This window comes from Colias philodice, chromosome 5 (genome assembly GCF_061535455.1).
Source record: "Colias philodice isolate Cphi_HAF_F1 chromosome 5, ilColPhil1 Martin Lab GWU primary, whole genome shotgun sequence".
Taxonomy (NCBI): Eukaryota; Metazoa; Arthropoda; class Insecta; order Lepidoptera; family Pieridae; genus Colias; species Colias philodice.
In genome coordinates, this window is record NC_143090.1 from 2,076,297 (window position 1) to 2,103,701 (window position 27,405).

General features: G+C 32.6%; 3 protein-coding genes and 1 long non-coding RNA gene across 7 annotated transcripts; 2 read left to right on the forward strand and 2 right to left on the reverse strand.

Annotated features, from left to right (window-relative positions):
• Positions 1-836: 836 nt before the first annotated feature.
• Positions 837-14,575, forward strand: Fa2h (Fatty acid 2-hydroxylase). Its single transcript, XM_089695464.1, has 6 exons — positions 837-1,126; positions 9,092-9,314; positions 12,465-12,640; positions 12,926-13,052; positions 13,779-13,898; positions 14,322-14,575. Exons 1-6 carry the CDS (start codon positions 851-853, stop codon positions 14,405-14,407), a joined length of 1,008 nt encoding a protein of 335 aa, XP_089551590.1. The 5' UTR covers positions 837-850; the 3' UTR covers positions 14,408-14,575.
• LOC149488291 (uncharacterized) lies at positions 3,540-4,698 on the reverse strand. The gene is made up of 3 exons (XR_016315639.1): positions 4,475-4,698; positions 4,287-4,348; positions 3,540-4,212 (listed from the first exon to the last, which is right to left on the reverse strand). It is a non-coding gene; the product is annotated as an uncharacterized LOC149488291 (long non-coding RNA).
• Positions 14,576-14,841: 266 nt separating the features above from the next.
• On the forward strand, positions 14,842-20,870 carry LOC149488292 (immunomodulatory peroxidase-like). Its single transcript, XM_089695468.1, has 12 exons — positions 14,842-16,264; positions 16,721-16,964; positions 17,199-17,404; positions 17,733-17,906; positions 18,222-18,415; positions 18,708-18,909; positions 19,110-19,307; positions 19,515-19,698; positions 19,833-20,060; positions 20,138-20,201; positions 20,273-20,471; positions 20,650-20,870. The coding sequence occupies exons 1-12, from the start codon at positions 16,069-16,071 to the stop codon at positions 20,844-20,846; spliced, it is 2,286 nt and encodes a 761-aa protein (XP_089551594.1). The 5' UTR covers positions 14,842-16,068; the 3' UTR covers positions 20,847-20,870.
• Positions 20,871-21,003: 133 nt separating this feature from the next.
• Positions 21,004-26,657, reverse strand: LOC149488293 (leucine-rich melanocyte differentiation-associated protein-like). Of its 4 annotated transcripts, XR_016315640.1 has the most exons (7): positions 26,496-26,657; positions 24,752-24,871; positions 24,494-24,634; positions 24,062-24,172; positions 22,812-22,961; positions 21,948-22,358; positions 21,004-21,755 (listed from the first exon to the last, which is right to left on the reverse strand). XR_016315640.1 is itself a non-coding variant. In XM_089695465.1 (6 exons), exons 1-6 carry the CDS (start codon positions 26,519-26,521, stop codon positions 22,118-22,120), a joined length of 789 nt encoding a protein of 262 aa, XP_089551591.1. In that variant the 5' UTR covers positions 26,522-26,657; the 3' UTR covers positions 21,004-22,117. The 4 variants fall into 4 exon arrangements, 3 of the variants coding, with proteins under 3 accessions (XP_089551591.1, XP_089551593.1, XP_089551592.1); XM_089695465.1 differs by having other exon boundaries at positions 21,004-22,358; XM_089695467.1 differs by having other exon boundaries at positions 21,004-22,358; positions 26,492-26,631.
• Positions 26,658-27,405: the final 748 nt, after the last annotated feature.

Genomic DNA, 27,405 nt, shown 5'->3' on the forward strand with positions numbered 1-27,405 from the left:
ATAGTAATAAATTGGCATCTAGAACATTCTACGGAAGGTCGTTTAAAAAATAAAAAAAAAACATATTATCGTTTAATGAGGCTTCCAAACTTTGATGGAAGTTGTACCTTGCAACACACCTACACTACTCATCATAATAATTATTAGTCGAGTCATTATTTTTCAGCGACCCGCCAGCTAGGAAAGAAAACCTTTACAGGGATTCTCAATCTTTTTCAGCTCGCGGCGCAGTTTCATGTTAAGTTTTTTGTCACGGTCACGGCGCGGCGCCCTACCCACCCAACCTAGCTATTTGAAAAGGTCAGTCAAATAGTCAAATACAGGTACCTACAATACAAGAACAGAAATTAGGTTAGGCAGAGAAGAACAAAAATAAAAAAATATTTACTCAATTTCTTTATTCTAAAAGAATTTAAAGAGAAAAACAAAAATAAAACACAATAAAGGCGATGCGCACGACTTAAGTAGGTACCTATCGTCGTAGCAAGTTTTCAAATGTCTTTTTACGACTCTATTTTTCTTACCGATTCGAACGTTCAAAAAAGGTAGAGCAGATCGACTTACGGCGCTCCTCTAACTTTCTACGGCGCACAGTTTGGGAACCCCTGCCTTAAACATTTTTCCGTACTTTCCTGAAAAAATTCTCAAGGATGGGTGGAATGTTGTCTCAAATTTTATCGTGTAATTATTTTTTTTATGAAAATAAAAAAATACATCAATATTTCTCCAACATTGACACGAACTATTGTTATATTCAATTCTCAGGTAACAACACATGTCAGATATCTCACAAAAAGTGAACTGATAATATTCATGAATTCAGTCGTCGTGTGACGCCGTAGCCGGCACCATGGCTTTCAACGTACGCTTTGGCGGGAAAAATTATGACATAAAGAACTTTTTACACGATCATCCCGGGGGTGTGAATACATTGGAAAAGTTTAAGGGGCGGTCTATAAACGATGTTATGGTAAAATATGGGCATAGTGTCAGTGCATATCACATGTTAAGTGATTTTAAAGTTGATGGCAATTTAATTGGTAGTGTTAGTGAAAATGGTAGGATTATTACTAAGGAGGATAGTGGTAGGGATGAGAAGGAGATCGCGTTTTTAGAAGAATTGGAGGTAGGAGGAGTTTTATTTATTTATTTATTTAACCATTTACCACACCATTTTACATTACAATGTACAGTATATATTATATAGTTGTATAGATGCGAAGTAAAGTACAAAAGGTGACCTTATCGCTTAAAAGCGATTTCTTCCAGACCACCTAAGGTAGAGGAGATAATTATACACATATTATGTAGTTAGTTTTTTCACTTTTTTTTATAGAATTATTGTTAGTTAGTAGTAGCTATTTACAAATACTTATAAGAATGTCTGTGAGTAATTTTGAAAATTATCAATTTACACACAACAGTTAATCAGATAGTTTAACTGAATTAGTGCAAGTTTCATCAAAACAATGTAACAAGTTTAAAAGTAGTTTGAAGTCATAAGTGTTCATTATTTCCCTATAATATTGTAGGCACATACCACATTTTCCGCAAAGCTAGTCTAGTTCGACGAACAACTTTATCTACTATGTATATAAAAAAATAAGTCGGGTTTTCCTTCCTGACGCTTTATCTCCAGAACGCACGAACCAATCTCCACGGTTTTGCATTCGTTGGAAAGGTCTCGGGCTCCGTGAGGTTTATAGCAAAGAAAAGGTGTCTCTGGTGGCGAAACGGAGTTCGCCCGGTTTGCTAGTCACTTATAAATTTACCTATAAAAAATATAAAAAAATCTAGCTGCTCCACAGCAGTTTCGGAATTGAATTTTTATTGATGACCTGCTTAAAATAAAACTATGTATGAGCTGGTTGTATCACTTGCTATCATTTGATAACGATCAGCGAAATTAGAGGGGATTTTGCACCAGAGGGTGTGGGTTCGAACCCCGCTGCTGAAAACAAATAGAAAGTGTTGTATTCTGCTTCATAGTATTTGATTATATAAAACTAGCTTACCCCCCCGCGGCTTCGCCCGCTTTGTCTAAAACCTAATAAATTATATACATACAAAAACCTTCCTATCTATTAAAAAAACCGCATAAAAATCCGTTGCGTAGTTTTAAAAATTTAAGCATACAAAGGGACAAAGGGACATAGGGTCATAGGGACAGAGAAAGTGACTTTGTTTTATGCTATGTGTGATAGTGAAGTATGCTTATTTGCGAAATATAAGAGCTTTGCTGAACTTGCGAGTAGGTTGCGTGAAATATTTTCAGGACCAGATATTTATGTAGCACTATCGTAGGAAGCTGATAGCTCCGTTGCATAGTGCATATCACTAAATTTATCATTTATTTTGTATGCAGGCTAAATAAATACATAGATAAACCCTTATTCTAGTACCCCAGCAGAAAAATATTTAATTGCTTCTTTTGAGCATCGAATTCAGAAACTCAATGTTCTAGCGTCTACGCTTACCTATGCATTACCTACGCACTGTACTTAGGAAGCTTTCAGTTGTTCTAGTACCTAGGTATTAATTAGAACACTTCCAATTAATTCACTTAAAAGTTAACACGCATAAATCCGAAGGAAAATACTAATCAAGAGGCTCCTAATAAATTATTAGGTCGACAGTCGTCTATTAGTTATTCCTCCACTTTGCCATTAACATAATTACTCGTATTTACGGCTCTCGGTCGAGCTTTGATTTAAGACGATACACAAAAAAAAATCCACTGCTTGGCGGGCGGAGTCTAATAGTTCGCTATCGCGAACGCGGGTGTGCGCGAAGTCATTCTTGCAAACTCGCCGCGCTGCCGCTGGCCGACTCGGGACAAACATGTATGGAGTCGTCATACAGTTATAATATATATACCACCACCAATAAATCAACAATTAAATATACATATATTTAATTGTTGATTTATTGGTTTTATTTTCTTACTTATAAACAAATATTTTTTTTTAACAACTACTTAGACATAATATAATTAAAAAAAATATAATTATTATTATTTCGTAATGTTTACTTTATTACAAAATAATACAGGTTATAAATAATCTTTAAAATAACAAAAAATATTGTTACTCTGAGAAAATGAAATGGTACTCAATAACGCGGACTACTGAATGGATTTAGATAGAATTTGATGCTGACGTAGATATTACATCATGCCCAGAAATGAAAGGTACTATTTCTGAAAGAAGTTATAAACCCTAATTCTTCTCAGTCAAAGTCAAGAGTGGAAGATATCACTAATACAGTAAAACTGATGCGAAACTTTGGATGTTAATTTGTATATTTTTTTGTTAGTTGTTACTTAATCACGTCAAGACTACATTACCAATTTTGATAAAATATAGCTAATTGCCTGGATTTACACATAGGATACTTTTTATCCGAACTGAACACTTCTGTGGGATAAAACAGGATTCACGATAATATAATCTAATTCCACGCGGGCAAAGCCGCGGTCGGAATGATATTTTTTTAAATAAAAAAATTGTTTAAAAAAAAACACAAAATATATTGACGCATGTATTTATTTTTTGCACTCTATTATAATTGTAATTATTCATTACAAATAATCAAAATAAAATAGCCAGAACAAAGTTAGGCCCTGGTAGGGTAGGTAGGCAGGTGCAGCAATGTGAGACGAACACTGGCTTATTTAGACCAATAATAATGTATTATAAACATTAAATTAAGTTTACTTTCTAACAACAAAAATACATAATAATATTAGCTAATGTGAAACGAATAAAACGAATCAACCAATCATCCCACAACAATGAAATGTGCACACAAATATTCATCCAAATCGGTTCATGTGATTAGGAGGAGTGACTGCAGCGCCATCTTCCGGGCCCAATTGTGTTTCCAGATCACCCAGGAACTCAATTTAATATACTTACACAAAATTTTTCGAAATGAAAACTCACATTACTATGTAAATATGAATATAAACCTGTTTTAGTACTAAGCAATTTCCCGCACAGGTGTAGTAAGTATAAATGAAATAAATATCAACATCAAATTCTTTATACAACATACTTATCTACCACCTACTAAGAAATGTAATTCTTGAAATTTTTTCGTATTTTTTGAAATATAATACTACTCCAATGAGCTCCTGTTCCATATTACATCCACCATACTTCCACTAAGTTCACCATGATTTTTTATTTCTTTGCACTTTGTTGCTTTTTGCTAAAAATGGAATCATGCGATAAAACCAGTAGAGCGTTGATAACATACATTTTTGACTGAATAAAGGTACTTACGAAGGAGTGGGTTCACATTGTGAACAATCAGTGGGTTTATTTTCCTTCTGGATTCCGGATTTCTGAAAAGATTATCTATGCTATAAATGAAAAAATCTTACACATTCGTTATGTACTTAAAACAGGGGTACATATCAAACATCGTCTATAATACAATTATCATCAAATTTAAAATTAAACCAACTTACTTCATTAATTTGTTCCAATTGTAAGCATTCTTTTTCCTCCAACCTTTATGTTTCTTCTTCTTATTTTCTTTATTGTCCCCATTTGTCTCATTTTGTCTTATCGTGTTGTCACCCTATGATACGATTGCGCGAGCGACACAAGTTCCCCGTGTGACGGCCGTAGCGGGAATGACTCGTGCAGCTATCGGGGTAGGAAGGTACAGGGCGGCTCTCGCTATATTGGCTGGTCGCGCGCTAATTTCAAGTATTTCTTGTTTATTTCAAAACCATCGCATATTTCAAAATTCTAACACGGTAGATGTATAGGTTGTATATTTTATAGTTAATATCCAAAAAGTCGTAACTTTACGTTTGTTATTTTGAAGATGCCAGAGATTAAAAAAAAATAACAATGAGAACTTTGTATTTTTTTTCTATCGAGAAAATATCATGGAATCATGTTTCTAAAACGGTAGACGTATTGTGTTACTATTGAACTTTCTTGTCAAGAATTTTCATCACGACAACTTTAATAATATAAAAATTACGAAGGTTTAAAAAGGGCCGTAAATGTTAGAAAAATTAATTCATCACCTTAATGGTCATCGATTTTAGTTCGAGCTATTACGTCTTTAGAAGCCTAAAGAAAATTAACAATAGATATTATATTAGTCGTAAAATGTTATAAAATCTCAGATATTTATGTGTGTAAGTGATGGCGTTCCAGGGTTATTCAGAATTAATTTTTTTCTTCTCCATAAATACTGCTTTCCGAATCGGTTGTAGTTAGGTAAATTTAAAAAATGTAATGACGATTCCAAAGTGCTTCTAGAAGAAGTCTAATTGAATAAATAAATGTTTGAGTTTGAGTTTGAATTATTCAAAACGGTGATTAAAAAATCTCTACATATAGGTACTCAATTTTTTAAGTCGTTGTTTGGAAAGGAGCTGATGGAGCATCGAATGGTAAGCGCTACCACCGGCTATGAACATTTGCAAAACTAAAAACGACCTACGCGGCTACGCCTCTACAAGTTAATCAACATCTATGGCTCTATGTGTTTCAGTATCAGTTAGAGCCATAATATTTAGGGTTCTATCTAGATCTTTTATCGCTACTTACACGGTATTTGTGATTATCTGACTAATTGGCTCTTTTTTCGTTAATCAAGTATTGCATCACATCGACGAAAGTTTTAGGGTATTTTTATAATACTGATCTAATCAGGTGACAAATAGTATGATAATTGATAATAAATTAGTATGCTAAGACTATATACTGATATTTTCGATTTCACAAAAAGTTTTTGCAAGATGATATGATTATATTATGATGATGATATGATTAATGATGACATAGTTTTTATTAATAGGAAATGCGCATTCATAGAAAATTACAGAGCTTTCAAAAATATGGGAAATGGTGTAGGTATTCTTACTACAAATCTGAGAATGTTATAGTCGCTCTTGGTATATTTGGTTAAATATTGTAAACTGTATGTTGTTGTATAAAATATAAATACGAGGCGGGACTCGAACCCGCATCGATGCCTGACCAACTCAGCCACTCGTGAGTCGTGAACCGCCAGAGCAATCGAATTTATTTCAGTTTTATGTGTCTAAGGGACACACCGCACCGAACACTGTATGTAGTTGGATCTAATATTATTTGGCAAAGGACTATGCTGAGATGCCAAAATTGGCATAAATATAATAATTTTTAAGAGATCTTTCTGACTGCACAAAAGTCTCATAAACCACGTATCTATGATACCCGAACGTTATTTTCATTTGGGTCAACTGATAAGTCACCAAATACAGATATGTATCACATAAAACTCATATTGGATTATTGATTGATTGGTACCATAGTCTTAAGCCATTCATAGCAAACATTTGTTGAGCAACAACTCTTTTGTGGCGAAAGTAAATGAACATGAAAAACAAATTTGTGGCGAAAGTAAATGAACATGGAAAAGTGATAAGTTCGTAAGGTTTAACTTCATTAAGAGGTGATAATTTTTTGTAGGTTTTGAACTTTTGAAAGTCACTACCTACCTAGTTGGTAAAATAGTTTTACCATACCAATCCAAAATATTTCTAGACTATAGGTCTATCCACGGTCTATCTATACATATAAAAAACGATAACGATACGGTAGCAGTGTTCAATCTCGATTAAATCAATTAATTAATTGTAGTCATTGTAGTTCAGACATATTTACACATCGTATGAACGCACGAAGATATCATTAATTTTCCCGATCACAATCGCTATAAAACGGAATTGACTGGCCCTTGAATGTCGACCCTGTTGTTGGATTTGTTGTTGATTATAAAAGAATTTCCACGTTCATTGTCATTGTTTTGCGTATCTCTATTTTGTATGTCAACAGATACTTAATCTGGGTTATGTGCATTTTTACTCATGCAGCTTATTACGATTATATTATGGAGCTTTATTCGAAAAAGAGGAATTATATTATGAGTGTTAAAAATGGAGTATGGACGTGGTTATTTATTATTTAAATACCATTTATTTATAAATTATAAGTAAATTTAGTCCAACAAACAATTTAGGTACGCATATTACACTTTGTACACAACAATGCAAAGATATTACCAAAATAAACTCCGGGAAAAAACTATTATTTTGGTTTGACCATGTTAAAAATAATTTTTAACTATTAACAGTGACTTGATATTCTTTACTCCAGTTATCTAGAAAGTGACGTGTTTTATGAGACCATTATTTCTGAATAATCATGAAATAAGTCTCGTAATCGTTTTTATAATTATTGTTGTTTCAAGGACTTTTTCAATGTTCATGAATTTTACTAATAGCGTAGTTATTACCTACATAAGTGCAGGTTGACTTTTGAGACTAATTTCAGTTTCTTAAAAGCCACCTATAGGAAGAAAATTTAGTAAGGTCAGAAAATTATCGTCAGGTTACGTTTTTCGTTGTCGGATATGTTTTAAAGTGGCTATTGGTAGGTACTTATTATTATTGGAGCAAAGTCAGAACTGAAGTTTAGTCAGAACTCAGAACAGTTTCCCAACCAAAGATAGAGATTTTTAAGAATAAAAACGTAGATATTTAAGTTGAAATTATAAATTGTATTTTCTAGGTATACCTACAATAAAATCAGAGTCGCTATTCATAAAAGCATAATACAATTTAAAATTATTTATAACCCGTGTCCATAAAACTTATGCATGATTTAAACAAAGACGATGCTTTGATATTATATCTAGGTAAATCCTAAAATTGGAAATGTTACTATAAATAGAACATTACGCTCATAATCTAAATTCTAAAGTAAACAACAAGTTTCAGGAAGATACATTTATTCTTTAATCTTTAATATTGAATTTTAAGCAAACTGTTATTTTCACGTTATGATACTTAGGTACCTAGTTAAGTATCATAACGTGAAAATAAAATCTATAATTATAGGTATAATTATAGGCAAATATACGTTAATGTTTACCCTGTGTTTACCCAATTATTTTACTGTCCGTATCTTATCCAATGATCTTATCAGTCATCGGGGAATGTACGATTTAACTGTTCACTTTTAAGTACAGTAATTCAAACAATATTAATTATAGTTATTTGAACCGAAGTTAGAAGAGAATACCGAGAAGTTTGTCATTGGAAAAACGATAAGCCACACTTGATTTGACGGGGTTAATGATAGGTTCAATTGCTGAAAATGTTGAAAGCTCTTTGACATAAATTACACTGTGTTTGTCTTGTATCCTTTTATGGGATATAGGATGGGTATAGGTAGATGCCATTTGACATTTGTTTTCTAGGAGGTAATTTTTGCCTTTCAGCCTTACTAACCTTCACGATTTTCTATCAGGAGGGACAGGAGACAAGTTTTAACCTATCTTCAAATAAATAAACATACAAGCTTATTATAATCATCAGTCTTCACTAACACAACTTGATAATAAATTCAAATTAATATCGATTGAAAATGCCACAAATGAATCAAGAAATCGAACTTAATGCATATTGTTCACCTGCTACTTTCTCACTGTCTTCGATTGCTCTTGACACATATTACTAAATAAATATAGGAAACTAGAGGTCCGCCCCGGCTTCGCCCGTGGTACATATTTCGCAATAAAAGGTAGCCTATGTCCTTTCTCGGGTATCAAAATATCTCCATACCAAATTTCATGCAAATTGGTTCAGTAGTTTAGGCGTGATTGAGTAACAGACAGACAGACAGAGTTACTTTCGCATTTATAATATTAGTATGGATGGTAGTATTAAATTATTATTTAAAAACCACTTGTATCTTTCAGAGCAATAAGAATATCATTGGATGGAACTGCAACTAATTATTTCAAAATAAATTGTATGCATAATGTTATGGACACTTCTTAAATAATATATTTATACATATTTCTTTCAATTCTTTGTAAAACAATCAGTACAGTGAAGTTTTACTTTGCGCTCCGCACTCAGGAAGTTAGAAGTCGCAGTTCAGTTAAATCGACGCAGTTTAAACTTACAATAAACTTAATAACACATATTACTTAATACTTACTACGTATTATAGAAACTGTAACTACAACAAAACTAAATAAGTAAGCTTCTAACCATTACCCCTTGTTTCAGAACAGACTGGATTGGTCAAAACCCTTACTGTCTCAACTGCCTAAAATAGCGCCACACTACGAGATATGGGTAAACAGCGCAGTGTACAGAAAATGCAGACTCTTCTCCAGCCCTATCCTTGAGAGTATGACGTATACTCCATGGTACCTGGTACCTGCTTTTTGGGTACCGATTATATTGTACCTGATATGCACGCAGTACTTCGAATATGTTTTTTGTGGAGGTAAAGTATGGGCTTTTTATTGTTATATATTAAAGTTTATTCACAAAATAAGAAATACATCTAGTTTAATGTTATGGGTGTCTTCTTTTTTGGGGAGAAGATGTTCTCAAGCAATACGAATATTGTTGTTCGTTGTTCGTTTGTTGAAAATTGTATAATTCAGTTTTGACAGAAATTTAGTCGAACAATCAAGTTCTAGTGTTTTAATTTTTTCACCCTATTCAATAGAATAATAGGTGCTTGATTTATTGACAGCACATATGAAATTAAATCACAGTTATTCTAGGATCATTTATCATTCTGTTGCATTTGTACTATCAATCATAAACTTAATCGTACAATCATAGAGTAAAGGGAAGGTCCGGCGAAAAGTAAACACTATATTTTTTGTTTATCTATTGCACGCCTCATAAGCGAAGCGTTGAGGTGGGTACTACTGTCACTTCGCGCAAAACATCTGATTTTTCAAACTTAAAATGTCTTTATGTATCATACATTGCACTTGTAAGATAATACATACACACACATATTAAGAAAAAACACTATTTTTAACGTTCATGATATTTTTGATGTCATTTTTGTTATTTAAACTAGTTAAAAAACAGTTTAAAAAAGTTCTGTCTTGGACGTCCGTGTGTCTGTATGTGCGGATCCTTTTTCTTGTTAACACGATAGCGACCGAAATACTTTACTAATCGAGTCTTTTTTTTTCTCTTACGCTTGAGTATGCTCAGGAATAGAACCCTTTCATTTTTCAGGGTCTGATTCGATGTGGTTTAATTGTTATTAAATAAACAAAAATAATAATTAATAAATATTTATTAAAAAAAAATTATGAGGCGTGCACTTTTGGATTTTCCAAATTATATTACCTATATAGATACTTACTAATATTATAAAGATGAACAGTTTGTTTGTTTGTTTGAACGCGCTAATCTCAGGAACTACTGGTCCGATTTAAAAAATTCTTTCGGTGTTAGATAGCCCATTCATCGAGGAAGGCTATTATAGGCTAATAGTAATAAAATAAGGCTAATAATAATCATCACGCTAAGACCAACAGGTGCGGAGCCACGCAGGTAAAACCGCGGAGCGCAGCTAGTATTTGATATGATTTATTGATTGCAAGTGAAATTTGCGTACCTACATATTATACTTGGTTTCTTTCGTTTATGTTTTTTTTTCTCCTTATATATATTTATTATTTATCTGTTTGAGAGACTTCAACTGACTTCTTTATCTCTTACCTTGAATTTTCGTGTCTCAAATCAATATTATCAATCCATGTGTCGAATGAATCAGTCTACAACAAATATTTAACAGTTATAGTCACCCGTTATCGATATTTTATCTAAGATAAGAGCGTATGTGAAATTTGTAACATTTACGCAAAGACTGTTATTTACATAGGCTTATGTAGGTGTTACATAGGTAGGAAATAGTTTGCGTAATGTTTTAGAAATTATGATAAATACTTTCCTGTAAATAAAATTAGGGACATTTTTAACATGTTTTAGAAATTATGATAAATACTTTCCTGTAAATAAAATTAGGGACATTTTTAACTTGTAGTAAATTTTGCCTACGTTGAAATAAATGCAGGGCAAGAGAAAACTGCCTTTTTAAAATTGTACCTACATACTTAGGTAATTGCTCTAGAGATAGGTTAGCAATGCCCATGTTATAATATAACATCATTACACTCATCACTTTAATAATCAATTAATTATAAAATAAAATAAAAATTGTATAGAATAATATTATACTTAACATGGCTTTTAAATATTTAAACAATAAATAAAAATTAAGTATCTGTTATTTTATTAATAATTGAACTAACGTAAAGTAAATATTGAATCTGATTAAAATTATAAGTAGGTAGTTAAATTATAATTAAAAGTTTCTGTTTACCCTCTGAAATATACGGAACGTTTTCCTTGGTCAGGGCATCACGCGTGAACGGGTGGACCGATTTCGATAATTCTTTTTTTTAGCTATTGCTATTCTATCGCGGGCCTTGAGCGCGGGAACCGAATCGAGAAATTCCGTAACGAAAAAACCTAACGCCGACGGACACGGAGGTGTGGCTTGAAGGCATGCTATGCAATAGCTTTACCGCGGCAGTCCCCGAGTGCCACACGTCTTTTTATAATATACATATGTACCTTGAAGTACGAGGATGGTTCTTATGGAAAGAAAACATAAACACGTACCACGGGCGAAGCCGGGGCGGACCGCTAGTATATGATAGATATCAATAATCAATATGCTTAAAATACATGTAAGATATAAATATCACGAAGTAAGCCTCAGGTTTGCGTTTTATCATTTATAAAATGTATCAAAGGGGATTTGTAAATCGTGGATGGTTTCGTAGAAGAGTTATCGTTGTAAAAAGTATAAATGATTATTTCATTATCTTGATAAGATTCTCTTAACCACCTGAGACTCACGTCACGTGTAAAGCCATGCTAAAAGCAAAATGTATCTCTTTGAAAGTTATCGAGATACGGATTACAGAAAACAATTAGGTACCTACATAAGTTATGTGTAATGGGTAAGCCCCAAGTATGCCCCTATTATTTACACATAGTCTATCTGTATGTACGTCGAATTTTTGTTGACTGATCACTAATTGCATTTTTGAAGTGAAACTTCTTTATCGGGGTTGGAAAAAATTTAGTGTAACATTTTTTTTTTCGTTACGCGTGACATTTTTCCGTTACGCGCCATCTTTTTCTTATCCCTACCACGCATGATTCGACGTATTTCTGTAAAGTTGCATATAGTAAATTATTTTTTGAAAAAAAAGGTCATACAGAAGTTTCACTTCTTACGTGTGTACACTAGTGTCTAGTACACGCACACATTTTTGAAGTGAAACTTCTTTATCGGGGTTGGACAAAAATTAAGTGTAACATTTTTGCGTTACGCCGTACGCGTGACATTTTTTTTTCATCGAAATTCTTTTATCGTTTCGTAAATCATTTTTAAAGACAATAATCGTCGGGAAACACTGAATGAAATATTACCAGCCTATGAAACATTATAGTTAATGTCGATTAAATTTATGTAGGTAGGTGTAGCTATTTATTTATCGTATCAATTAATATACCTACAATTAACTTCTTTCTTTTATCTAATTTCCAGATCAATGTCCTGCAAATAAACTGACTACAATGCAGTTTCTCTGGCACATGGCATTTGGTTTCATAATTTGGACGCTTCTCGAATATTCTCTACACAGATGGGTGTTCCATTATGACCCAGGGTCGTCCATCACAATGATACAGATACATTTTCTGATACATGGAATGCATCACAAGGTAACTACTTATTGTGACAAATTTTATTTTTTACTAGATTTTTGGGTTTAATGATTTTTGAGCGTTATTTGAGACCGTTATGTATTTTGCACACCCATATGTGATAAGAGTAATAGCATTTATCATGGCATTTGGCAAAACGTTTACTGGCTCGGCTAGTTCTATCTAATAATAGCGTTTTTGTAAACATAGAAAAAAATCGATTACTTAAATTATCATAGCCCATAGCTCCATTATTATCAGTTTCGTTATACAAACCGTTTTTACAAGAATATTTTTTTTCAGGTGCCATTTGACGAGTTACGTCAAGTTTTCCCGCCAATTCCTGCGCTTGTGATCACGTGTCTCTTATACACGCCAGCTAGTTTACTGCTTGCGTATCCATTGGTTAAATTAACTGGAGTTCTAATAGGTAAGAAATCAAAGAAATACATAGCTTGTAAAGTTGTAGGTACCCTGTTGTACCTGATTATACATCATTTCTTGAAAAGGCAAAATCGCAAGCTGAATTTCTGTAAACCACCACGCACATATCTATTGTAAAGAGGAATCACTCGCTACATAATATCAGCGCAATTATTAAATATTTAATAATGTAAAATATTACATGGACATGATTAAAAAAAACTACAGGGTTCTTGTAAACTCCTCTGTAGAAACTGCTTCCTCGTCGTGGTAAATTATTATTTTACTGCATTTTGACGATTGATCTGCGCTTCTAAAAGATGTCTAGTGGATTTTTAAATAGATTATTAGTAGGTACTCCGGGAGTAGAACGATAATAATGAGCCACATTTTACGCACTCGTGATAGTTAAATCATGCCTTCTTTGACTTTAAATGTGTGAGCGTGTGTGCCGTTTTAGACGATGGAATGGGCCCTCTTCAAAATTGGCAGCGTTGGGCGAGTAGAGGCAATCATGACAGTGTAGACGTAGAGGGCTCAATTGTCTATGATCGGCTGTGATTGTAGATGTTTATTGTTTATTCATAATCGCCGTTATGACGGCAAACATCGACGATCATTTGTTAGGCCAACCTGCCCAGTGTAAAGAATGTTGTGATGGTAACCTTTTGAAAATATCATCGAGTAATGAGTACCTACCTATTCCTAATAAACTAATATTCACTATTTTCAGGCTACCTGACGTACGATATGATTCATTTTTACGTTCACCAAGGCACGCCAAGGGCTGGCAGTTATCTGTACGCGATGAAGCGATACCACTCCAATCACCATTTTGTTAACCACGATAAAGGTATTATTCGTTAGTTTTGTAAACGAAATAGTTATTTTCATACAACCTAAAATTATTAGTTGTTTGGCAAATGTGTCGTATTGAATTTTAACCGTTATAAATAACGTTGTAATCGATTTTTGAAGTGAAACTTCTTTATCGGGGTTGGAAAAAATTTAGTGTAACATTTTTTCGTTACGCGTGACATTTTTCCGTTACGCGCCATCTTGTTCTTATCCCTACCACGCGTGATTCGACGTATTTCTGTCAAGTTGCATATATAGTAAATTATTTTTTTGAAAAATAAGGTTATAAAGAAGTTTCACTTCTTACGTGTGTACACTATAGTACACGCACACATTTTTTTTATTCTTTTAAGTGTTCGAATATTGAAACATTTGAATTCTATAAAACACAATATAAATAGTTGTTTTGTCTTTTCAGCATTTGGAATCAGCAGTAAAATATGGGATCTGGCGTTCAACACATTTGTTCAAGTGAAGAAATTAGGCATAAGTTTAAGGTGGTAGTTTGTATTATGAAGGAGTTTTAGCGAATGGTTATAATAGTATAACAATAGAGTTATTTTTTGATAAATGATAAATGTATTTTAAAGGGTTGCCAATTAAAGTATTTTTAGAATTCAATGCACTTTATAATTAATGTAGTTACGTAGTATTAATATTGAAATGTGGTAGGAACACGAACAAAATGTAAAGAATGTATAGTAGAGAAAATGTCCGAATATGTAAATTTTCACATTTACTTGGCAACCCTACGCTATGTGTGATCAAAAAAGTTGTGACCAAAAATATTTTTTGAGCTGAAATTTTTTAACTTATAAAAATATCTACTTTTGGAATGATCCACCGAACGCGTTGCAAAGGATATACTTTGAATTGCTCATATAATTTTGGACATATTAGTATTAAAATGCACTGTTGCAAAAAAAATAAATTGTTTTGATAGTTTATAAAATACGCAGCAATTATCTATTTTTATTGGCAATAAAACATTATGTCAAAGCACACAAACGCTAGTCATGAACTACTTTAACTTACTGATACAGAAATATATTTATTCAAACCCTTACCTTTTAAAGATTTTTTTTTGTTATAAATCGTGTTTTAGTTAAATTTGAATTAAATTATGGTGCAGGTAAGTTGTTAATATATGAAAGGAATATATACATAAATCGAATAGGAGAGCTTTGACGTGGAAAAATCAAAAACCCCTTAGAAACACAATGAAGATGAGGCAAGCATTTTTATTTAATCATTAATTAATTTGAAATAATTAATTTAACATTTAACAAAAAACTAAAAACAAGCACTCATGAAATTATTGTATTTTCATTTTCACAGATCCTTGATGAGTGTAAAAGTTAAATCTGTCCATTTAAAGTGTACTATAGGAATCGTTTAAATACAGGTAAAGCTTATAATAAAAGCGTGTTAAAAATATGCTTTTTAATATTTATGAGTAAGTAAGTGCCTTCACTTATAATTTTTTATTAACGTCCATTATGTCCACGATCAACATTACATAAAAAACAAAAAATACCTATTTGCATAATTTTATGGTAGTGCTCTCTTTTATTTAGTTTTAGTTTACTTGCATCTTGCATTACAACAGAATAAAATTGTCATTGTCCAAGTGCCATTGTTTTTCTTAAAATAAAATGCTATTTTGGTAACTAATTGCTTTTTATTTTCTTTATTTTTAAGTACCATAGTTATATGCTAAATTACTTAGGTACCTTATTTCAAAAATATGATATCGAAAATGTTAGTTTTTTGTAATATCTCAATAAAGACGACATTAAATAATATTATGGTTATTAAATTATTATGTTAACAACATAATTGTATTGTGTGAAACACTGAATCAGATAAATAATCAAAGATAAAGGATTGGGAAAGAGCAGGTGATGCCATGGACATGTAAATTTCTTGTAATTATCGCAATAGGAATACGTGACTCGATAAGATGCAACTCCATTGCTTTTGAACACAACAAACATTTTAATACCATAACACAGTCGCATATTATCAACAGCTTTTATTTCGAATATCAATAAAAGAAAACAAACAAAATAATTTTGTATTTCTTCGAAAAGAAAATTCGTAAAAATATTGTCATGTAAATTGTTTTGAGACGTTTTTTTTATTAAGTAGGTATCTGTGCAAAAATGAAATCGATTCGAACATTTTTATTTTTTAATTGCACGATTGGGTTTCTTTTCTTCTGTGCCAGTGTCAGTGGTTGTATAAACTGTGGTTTAGAGGGTTTGCTTGACGACGTGTTCGCAGATGTGTGTGAAGTGTGTCCCTTATTGGCCAGCACTACTTTGAAACTAAAGGAACTGTTCACGTCTAGTTCTGAAGGTAGGTGGTTACATAGGGAGTATTCAGAGAGAAAGCTTGAAACTTATAAGCGCTTATCGGCGCTTGTCATGTTCATATATTTTCCTGCGCGGGTTGACAGCACTGACAGGAAAATATATGAACATGACAAGCGCCGATAAGCGCTTATAAGTTTCAAGCTTTCTTTCTGAATACGCCCATAGAGTGCAGAACATAGAGAAAATATCCGTTTAATTTTGAATGTTGTCTATGACACATACATACAGAAAACGTTTGGTAATGAGCGAATCTACGAGTAACATGTGACATAATTATAAAAAAGTGTGAATTTTCCTTCCTGACCTGTCATCATAAATCTTAATAAAAACTAACAGCACTTTCTGTCGTCTTCGGTCGTGTACTTCATTGAAATAGACACACGACCGAAGTTGAAGGTCAATTCATAAACTTTCTATGCTCTCATTTATAATCCTTCAGAAAACGAAGGCCCCATCACATCAGACCTGGTTTCCGAGTGCCTGCGATGCGGTCGGGATTTAGCGAAGACAGCTGCAAAGCGGGGAAACCAACTAGTCAAGAATGGTATCACTTTAGAGTCGTATTCTCCATCGCTACTGCATTTCTTCTACACTGAACTGCCACATGATATGAAGAAAGCCTCCGAGACGTCTAACGAATTGATTAAAGCGACGAAGTTGTTGCAAATGAAGATGTGCTCGGGGTAATTTCACTTTACCAAAATTTTTAAACAATATACTAAGATATGAAAAAAAAAAGAATAAAAAATATTTGATGACGTAATAATATAACCCTTATAATTAAAGACGACCTGACTAGTAATTGAAACATCTAGATTTTATTAAATTATATTCTAATCTCAAAATATTCTGTAAGCATTGTAAGAGTATTCGTAACTCCAAAACAGGCAGCATTACTTCAAAATATTTATTTTCAGCTCTAACGTAACTCCGAACACGTTTCTCTCCTACTTGGAGCATCACGTCATTCGTCCCAAAGAAACATTCTGCAAGCCCTTTAGCCCTGTGTGCTGCAATGACAAGTACCGTAGCATTGATGGCACTTGCAATAACAAGCAGCATCCCTCCTGGGGTAGACGAGGTGCGCCGTTTACTCGAATAGCTACACCGAGATATGCTGATGGTAATGTTTTCCGTCTAGAAATAATATGTTTATGGCATTAGATGCTAACTAGGGTCTTATGTGTGATTCAATAGGAAATAAAATTCGTATAGACATGCTAACACCCCTAATGACCATATACGAGCAAATAAATATATTTGAATTAACATGGTTGCAAGGAGCAAACGACATCACGGATAGGAATTAGAAATAGCAATGATATTTCAATTAGAGATTTCTGAAAATATGTCCATAACATCAGGTTTTATACAGCATCTATGTTTAACAGCATCGGATTAATGTTAGAAATATATTTGTACCAGTTTATACAAATGCCAGATTTATCCAGGAATCTACGCAATGCCGGTAGCTAAGAGCGGTCGGCCGTTGCCCAACCCTCGTGTTCTCTCAACCAGGCTGTTCACCGACCGCCCGATAGCTAGCCATGTGTTCACATACCTCAACATGCAGTGGGGACAGTTCATCACGCATGACCTGATGTCTAAGGTCATGGATGTAACAGGTAAAGTAAATTAGAAAAAGGTAATGGTACACGTAGAAAATGTTCTAAAAATACAATCAGGTCGTCTAGTTAACGAAGTCATCAACTGCAATAAGTGTAATCTGAAAAGGTGAGCTGAAATAAATACTTTCAACTTATGATTGCTAACAAGTTATTGGACAAGTTGTAAATCAAATATACCAAGTTGGTGCAATTTATTAAAGTTATTGCTTTGAATAAATTCCCTTTAAACACATCTGATAGTATCTATTAAGAAAGTCGTGTGTTTAAATTAAATTTTTCTCGATCTTATCGGATTTACATACACATTGTTAGACGAAGGTGGAATCCAGTGCTGCCTCGGCAACGGCCAAGATGTTCTGCCTCAAGATTTGCTCAACGAAAAGTGCATACCCATATGCGTACCTGATGATGATCCCTTCTACCAGTATTATGGTATTAAATGCCTGAACTTTGTGAGGAGCGTTACTGCCCCGAGAGATGACTGCAGCTTGGGCCATGCTGAGCAGGTAACAATGTTTGGTAAAATGGGACTTTTGATGCATTTAACTTTTATGAACGTTGATCATAATATAATAATTTTCTACATTAGTGGGATCTTGATTTAAATTAAAATACTTCTTGGTTAAATATTATTAGAAGATTTATTTAGTAGATTTACTAATGTCATTTCATTGATACTTTAATATTGCACAAGAAATGAAACTCACATCTGTATGCGACTGAAGATACAACTCTGTATATTCATTAATAAATAAGATACGACAACTAACCATAAAACCTGACTCCAAATCAATATAGATGAATACAGTGACTAGTTACCTAGACGGGTCAGCAATATATGGATCAGATAATAAGCTAGCGTCAAAACTACGAACGAAATGTGGTGGAAGACTCAAAGAGGAGACAAGGAACTCATGTAAGAAGGGCTTCCTGCCATCTGTTGATGATAAAGCAGGTACTTGTGACTTGAGAAATATGTCGGAACCTTGTTATTTAGCAGGTAAGCAACATAGACTTTTTTAAGATTTTATGATGATAATTTTTGTACCATTTCTATGGCCATATTAAACATTTCGAAAAAGGGTGTTCCAAATTAAACAAACAAAAATAATAATAATACTTTCGTATTACATATTATTATTTTTTACACCTCATAACCGAAAGTTCAGCAACTAATGACTTAAAAGCACTATTTTTCAGGCGATGACCGAATCAACCAAACGCCAACTTTAGCAGTTTTACACACATTACTGTTAAGAGAGCATAACCGCGTCGCTGATATACTGGGTACATTGAACCCACTGTGGTCGGATGAGAAAATTTATCAGGAGGCTAGAAGAGTTGTAATTGCCGAAATACAACATATTACGTACCAGGAATGGCTGCCTTGTAACTTCGGTAAGAATTTTGTTTTATAATAGTTGAGTCGTGAAATGATAAAAGTTACAAATTAGCTTAATAGTCAGAAGGTAAGATATTGCAAGTTTAACAAATAAGCAATATTAATGATTTAGGTATAATTACGTATTTCAAATATTTTCTAGCAATATCGTCGGTTGCAAAAGTAAGTCATCTTGTAATTAATAGCGCAAATATGATTTCTAGGCGAGAATTATCTAAGATACTACCGCATCGCACCATCATCTCTCTACAGCCGAGACTACAATGAAGATGTCAACCCTGGAATCATCAACGGATTTGGAGCTGGCGCATTTAGATTCCTTCACACAATGATACCAGATTCCTTTATGGCTTGTCCCGCGTCATACCAAGCAGCGTATTTGTATAAGTGAGTATTTAACAGATCTGAAGTTTAAAAAGTAAATAATAATAATTATAAAAAAAGTTATAGGAAAGAAGCATTATCAAGCAGGTCTATAAGATCTATGACCAATATAAACAAATTTGGAACAATTTTCACAGGATAAGTGACTACTTTTTCAACCCAAGTCTTGTAGAAGCTTCCAAAGATTCGTTTGATGATATTGTACGAGGTTTAGTAACACATAGAGCAGCAGAATCTGATCCATATGTTACTGGAGAATTGACGAACTTACTCTTTAAATCGCACAACAAATGGGGGTTAGACCTTATTGCTATGGATATACAGAGAGGCAGAGATCATGGTATCGCTTCTTATAATGACTATAGGTACGTACATTGTTATATCGGAAATATAATAAGGGAAATAAGTTAAATCTGACTTAATGTTAAATAATATGTTATAGAGAAACATGTGGACTAAAAAGAGCGACGACATTCCAAGATTTAATTGGTGAAATATCTCAAGATGTAAGTAATCAATATTTTTTTTGTTAAATGTAATTATTGATTATTCTAAATTCTTATTATATTTTTTTCAGAGATTAAACGCACTTGCTCAATTGTATGAATGCGTTGACGATATAGATTTATTCGTTGGAGGTGCTATGGAAAAGGACGTACAAGGTTCCGTTTTAGGTTATACGTTTCAATGCATTGTCGCTGAGCAGTTCTATAGAACTCGTATCGGAGATCGATATTTTTATGATAACAGTGAAATGCCGCATTCTTTTACACCAGGTAAATGTCATATTGTTGGTTTTCTATGTACCTATTTAATAAAATAATGACGAAAAAATTGAAATTGTGATGGGGGGTGACGCAAGGAACTATTTTGGGACCAGTGTTATAATAGAATGTCATTGTTAATACTGTTTCATCAAGAACCTAAAAATTATCATTTTTATTATCTTTACAGATCAACTAAAAGAAATTAAAAAGGCATCAATGGCGCGTCTAATTTGCGACAACACGGAGGGAGTGAAATATATTCAAAGAAAGGCATTTGAAGCAGAATCTGTATACAATCCCAAATACAGTTGTGATGATTATGATAATATACCCGTTGTGGATCTGACGGCATGGAAGAGGCCTAAATTTGAACTCTATGATTAGATCAATAATAATAGAATACAACATTGATAATTGATAATATTAATGATGTTATAAAATATAAATGTTGATAATAATGTATATTTTTGTTTCTATAGAAGACTAATTTATTTTTTTAGAAAATCTCATAATACTAAGAGTGGATCTGAATAAAATGCTGTTGTATTTTATTATGATTTATTTGAAACCTGTATAATAACAACATTAAATACTATAAAATTCGAAAGAGATAACAGTAGAATCTTAAAAATTCGTACTCGTCAAAGTTTAGAATTTTAAATTGGAAGACACAATTTTAGCATAAGACCATAGATTATAGAAAACTACATTTTATGGCATAATCTATGTTTTAACTCTTACATTCTAAAACATTAAAATTATTGCTGTTTTTGATTAACGATCTACTGACTATATGTCTAGATGTGCCTAAAACCCATAAACAGTTTATGGTTATGCTTATGAATCAGAATTCAAAATATATGTACAATAAGGCTGAGGCCGCACTACGGTTTTTTTCTGCGAGGTGTTAGTCTTTGTAACCGCAAATACGGCTGAGATAGACACACTATATTTAAATATTGACGCCTCTTGACAGTTTTTACCCGCGGGCATTTTGTAGCAATCCGCGGTTTTAAAATCAGTCTCGAGAACAAACCACACTTCAGGTCGCTTTTATTTGTTTCCTTGAAACACATAATCCCGTTTAAAAATCGCGGCGGTTTAGCCGTAGTGCGGCCTAGGCCTAATATAATGTTAACAATTAATATTCAAATTACAGTAACTTTCTAATCAAAACAGTAACATTCAATTCATAACATCAATTACAAAACTTTTATATTCTTAACATAAGGTCAGGTAAATTCGATGTAGCTTTAAATTCTGAACACCTTTTTAATTTCTATTCAATACTAGCTTCCGCCCGCGGCTTCGCCCGCGTGTTGTTTTGATAAAAGATAGCCTATGTTCTCTCTCAGGGTCTAAAGATTGTCTGTGCCAAATTTCATCAAAATCGGTTGAGAGCTTTCAGCGGGAAAGCATAACAGACAGACAGACAGACAGGCAGAGTTACTTTCGCATTTATAATATTAGTAGGGAAGGGATAACAGCTTATTCTTAACGAATAAAAAAGATTCTTCTACATATTAACATGTAACATTAGACAAAGATTTCTTATTTGACACACGGCAGAATCCCTCAATTGTAGTTGCCATAAAGAAGAAATACTATAAAAAACAACAATTGCGTATTCCAGTACTAAGACAATATTATTATCTTTAGATTAACAAATTCCTCCCATCTTGCTTATCCTTATTCCATATTGACGTCAATCTATTCTGTAGAGAGTTCCATGACACTGACCTGGTCATGAGTTGTGTTATACCACTCGAGTTAGGGCTCGCTATTCTTTGTAAGAATGGCCGCTTGTATAGCCTTTGAGCTTCTTCCCTTTGGTCCTCTGTGACCTTTCTGTCGTCCAAGTGGTATAGGGAAGAGAATTGGGATATTATGAAGAGTCTGTAAGTAATGAATAGTGGGTTAAGTTAATAATACTGACTTAATTTAATTAATTGTGTAGTTTAGGAAAGAAAATTTATAAATATTATAGTGTCAATCTTATCTAGCATAGTTCTTTGACATGTTTAAAATCAATAAGGCCGGTTGCAGAGCTTGACCAACCATCAGTGCGTACGTCAGACGCGCTTGTCATATGTATGGAAATTCATAAAACCGTTCATAGCTAGACCGACCATACGCACGCGTATTGTTAGTGTCATAGTCATACACATTGTTGATGCGTATCGTCAGGACCTCTGCAACCGGCCTAAAATGTAAGGGAATTTTTAGGTCATTACAAGGCATCTAAAAATGTTACATGTTAAAGACTTTGTTGCAAATACAAAACTTTTGTGTTTTCATATAAAAGTGATCATTTAGATAATAAATAATAATATAATCAAAATATATTACCTGTACTGTAAGTATTCATAAAAAGTGCCTCCATTGAAGTAGCTAGGGGCAGCAGGGTTGCCCATTAGCGATAAATATTGTAAATTGGGGCATGATTCCTTTAGCTTACCCACCCAAGGGTACAAGGATGCTATTTTACAATAATTTAACCTGAAAATGAATAATTTTAAATAGTTACACAATTTAAAAAAATAGGCTATGGAAATTAGAAATCATGACAAGATAAACAATATGTTTTATAGTTAATCCATTAAGTGTATCACTATTCACTACATAGTATAAAACAAAGTCGCTTTCTCTATTCTTATGTCCCTATGTATGCTTAAATCTTTAAAACTAAGCAATGGATTTTTATGTGATTTTTTTTTGATAGAAAGAGTGATTCTCAAGGAAGGTTTTAGTATATAATTTATTAGGTTTTAGACGTAAGTATTAATTATTTTTTAACAACAAATCCAAAAAACAAAAGAACGAAATTTCAAAGGCAAAAAGATTAATTTAAAATTAATTTCAATATTTACAGAAGAATATATCTAGTATTGCCTATATTGCCCGCCTCATAAGCGAAGCGTTGAGGTGGGTACTACTGTCACTTCGCGCAAAACATCTGATTTTTCAAACTTAAAATGTCTTTATGTATCAAACATTGCACTTGTAAGATAATACATACACACACATATTAAGAAAAAACACTATTTTTAACATTCATGATATTTTTGATGTCATTTTTGTTATTTAAACTAGTTAAAAAACAGTTTAAAAAAGTTCTGTCTTGGACGTCCGTGTGTCTGTATGTGCGGAGGATTTTCTTGTTAACACGATAGCGACCGAAATACTTTACTAATCGAGTCTTTTTTTTTTCTCTTACGCTTGAGTATGCTCAGGAATAGAACCCTTTCATTTTTCAGGGTCTGATTGGATGTGGTTTAATTGTTATTAAATAAACAAAAATAATAAAATAAATAAATAAAATAAAATTTATTAGCAACTTCAAATATAACATTACAATATTGCTCTGCCTTCTGAACTAGGTAAATACCTGTATCTCAGAAGGCAGTGCCTTCCCTTACAAATTCCATATTACATTATATTTGGCAAGTTAACAAAATAAATTTTAGTGAGTGAGTAATAATTAATAAATAATTATTAAAAAAAAATTATGAGGCGTGCACTTTTGGATTTTCCAAACTATTTAAAAATTTACAGTAAACAAATCCTTAGCTAGTAGCTACTCCCGAATATTTACTTACCATAATAACTGTAATTTTGGCAATGGCGGTAAAAAGCTGGAGTCTGTGATTGGATTATCATCAGCTATCAATGATGTGAGGTGCTTGAAGTGGACTAGAGGATCCAGATTTCTAAAATTAAAACAAACATTTCTTCAAACAATAAATTTATATGAAAATCGAGATCTTGTTACCCAGGCGTATTCATAATATCAAAAAGACCATAAATTTAGGATACATGCTCTAAATAAAATGTTAGCATGGTATATAAACGCGTCCGCGTTAAAATGTAGAAGCCCTTCTGGCTAACATTGAGAGACACCACACAAAAAAAAAAAAAAAAAAAAAAAATGGTATATAAACAAATTTAAATTTAACAAAAGTACATAGGTTTATTATTTAAAATTTAAAGCAAATTTTTACATGAGCTATATACAAATAAACACAACTTACGTGATTTTATTGTGACTTATATCTAAATATTGGATGTAGTTTGAGAACTTTTCAACAATGGTTCTTGGTACTTCATATAATCTCTCATAGGCCAAAGTTAACTTGGTTGTTTCCTCTTCTTCAGCACTACCATCATCAACACTACATTAAAAAACATAAAATAACGTAATGAATATATCTAAACAAAGTTTTGAAGAATGAATAATTAATGAATTTAGAAATTAGTATTCTGGAATTCAACATTTTAATGAAACTCACCCTATTAAGTCGGAAGAGATCGATGTTTGAGGCATAGCTGTAACAGAATCTACCAGAACGTTGCTAGAGATATCCACAGCTATTATACCTTCATCCTGGTTCGTAGGAACACTGAAAATACTGTGAAATAATGTTTTAGTTTTAATACTTCAACAGTTTTGTGTGTAGAAATATGTAAACATCGATTATTTGGAACACCTACTCTCTCTCTATTCAAAGTAATTTATTTTGCAGGTCAATTCACTCAATATAATATTATTAAATCAAAACAAACTTTTTTTTAATAACATTTTATATTTTTATGTGAATAATACGTCAACTTAAATTAATTATCAAAGTCAAATCCATCCATGTCACATCTATGTCAATTATTGTCAAATCCTTGTCAAATCCAGACCCAGTCAAACACAGACAGTCAAATCATTAAAAAGTATCAATCGTAACTGTCTATGCTAAGATATAATATATTTGAATAAATATAGTCTTAAAAAGCATTGTATTTGGGCGCATATTATCCAGTTTTTATTTTTGGAAAACTACCTCCGAATACCAAGAAATATTTGTTTTTCAGATTTTCGTTTTTATTTTTTTTTCTCCCTAAAAATGCAAAAGTGCGGCTTGTCACTAGCATAGATTATTCAAGGAATTATTGCTCGTAATAAGGCCTATCATACCAATTATCATACTCATTAAAAAAACCACGGATTTTAAACGCGATTTATTAATTATGTATATTAATATCCCGACATTTCGCACACTTTGCAGCGAGCGTGGTCACGATCAGTCAGTATAATATAATGATTAAATCGCGTTAAAATAGGTTTAAATCTTTAATTTCTAAATGTATAGTAGAAAATACTATCCCTATTTTAAACAATTTTGTTAAAATTATTTCTATAGATAATATTATTATGTGTAATATCTGATCTACTTGGGACAAACTTGGGATCTACGGAATTGATCCTACAAATTATTTTGTTTTCTCTGTCTACGTTATTATAACATCATGTTAACTATCAATGAGTGGCATACGGTGCTGCTTAATGCTTTTATTATGTACAATTTTATTTTCTTATTATCCCGGGTTGACCTCGGTGCAGCCGGAAGGATCGGCTAGTAGGAGTATCAAACAAATTGTAAAATCAAATTAATTTTGGCACAATCGTCTATTTCCGATGTTTTGTTGTACACACAATTTACCTAATATTTAATTTATCATGATCTTTCAGTTCTATTGTGTCCGTTACCGGGTTTCGTAAAATAAGTCCAGCCAAGTAGGTAGTAAGAGCCAGCAAAGCATCTACCAGCCGCGGCTTTGTATAACCATACCTATCGATATTTTTATAAATTTCTGTAGTTACCAATTTCATTCAAAACTACACCTGCTTTAAAACGTTTAAGTACTTTAATTTTTGGTGTTTATAAATTAGAATTTCTATTATTATAAAGTCAAAAGATTATTTTAATAATACTTACTGTAAGTGTTGTAAAAATTATCAAGACGAAAAAAAAACGTACAAATAGTTGAATTTAATTTCCATATCATTATAATTATGAGGGTATAAATACTAATTAGTTCAAGTTAACCACCTACTCTCTTGTTCAAAACTTCTATCACTTCTCAATCTAATTACGTACCTATATTATAGACAATTTTAACCAGTAAATATAAATAAACAACCGGTATTATAATACAAGTGTACCTAAATTGTATCTTTCAGAATTTCCAGAAGAACTAACTTACAAATTTTCACTATTCACATCAACCATTTTGACACTAGCACATAATATTATTAATATGTTTATCAACACCACAGAATTCGTGTCTACACGAATGTATTTATCAAACTGAAGCTACAACAAGGGTAGATAACGCGTTTATCGAAAAGTTAGTGACCTGCATTGTTCCGTTTATTTATTGAATCGTAGTAATTAACATATATGTAGTACGAAATCAATCATTGCAATTTTGCAAAGCCACTTGGCTGGTTTTTCTAGCCGCTGAAACTAAGGTTGTGTAACTCGCATCGTAGCCATAACTCGTCGTTAAATAATAAAGATCAATTAATTTTTAAATTAAATAATTATGAGAACAATAAGTGAGTCAATCACAGTATTACGACTAAAATTTTTAGAAAAAGCCTTTTAATAAAGTCGGTAATATATATTTTCTACCTTAATTCAATCCTCATGGTGGAACCTAGCTACAAAAGATAGTGTAGTATAATTATTATTGTAAGTATAATTATTGCAAAAACAACCAATTATTAAGTTTTTCTATATAAATACCTACCTACTTAGCACTAATGTTACCTATAGCCATTGAGTTATTAATATGTACTTCTTTTTCTTTCTTTCTTTTTCAGCCCGGTGTGACCCAAAGTTGGGTATAGGCCTCTTCATGTGCACGCCATTCCTTTCGGTTCGTCGCCACTCGCATCCACTTCTTTCCCAAGATCTTCACTATGTCGTCAACCCATCTAGTAGGCTGACGGCCAACTTTTCTTTGTCCGGTCCAAGGACGCCATTCTAGGATTTTGTTGGTCCACCTGTTGTCACTTAATCTGCAGATATGTCCCGCCCACCTCCATTTCTGCCGAGACACTTTGAGTGCTATGTCTATAACTCCAGTTTTCTTTCTTATTGTCGTATTT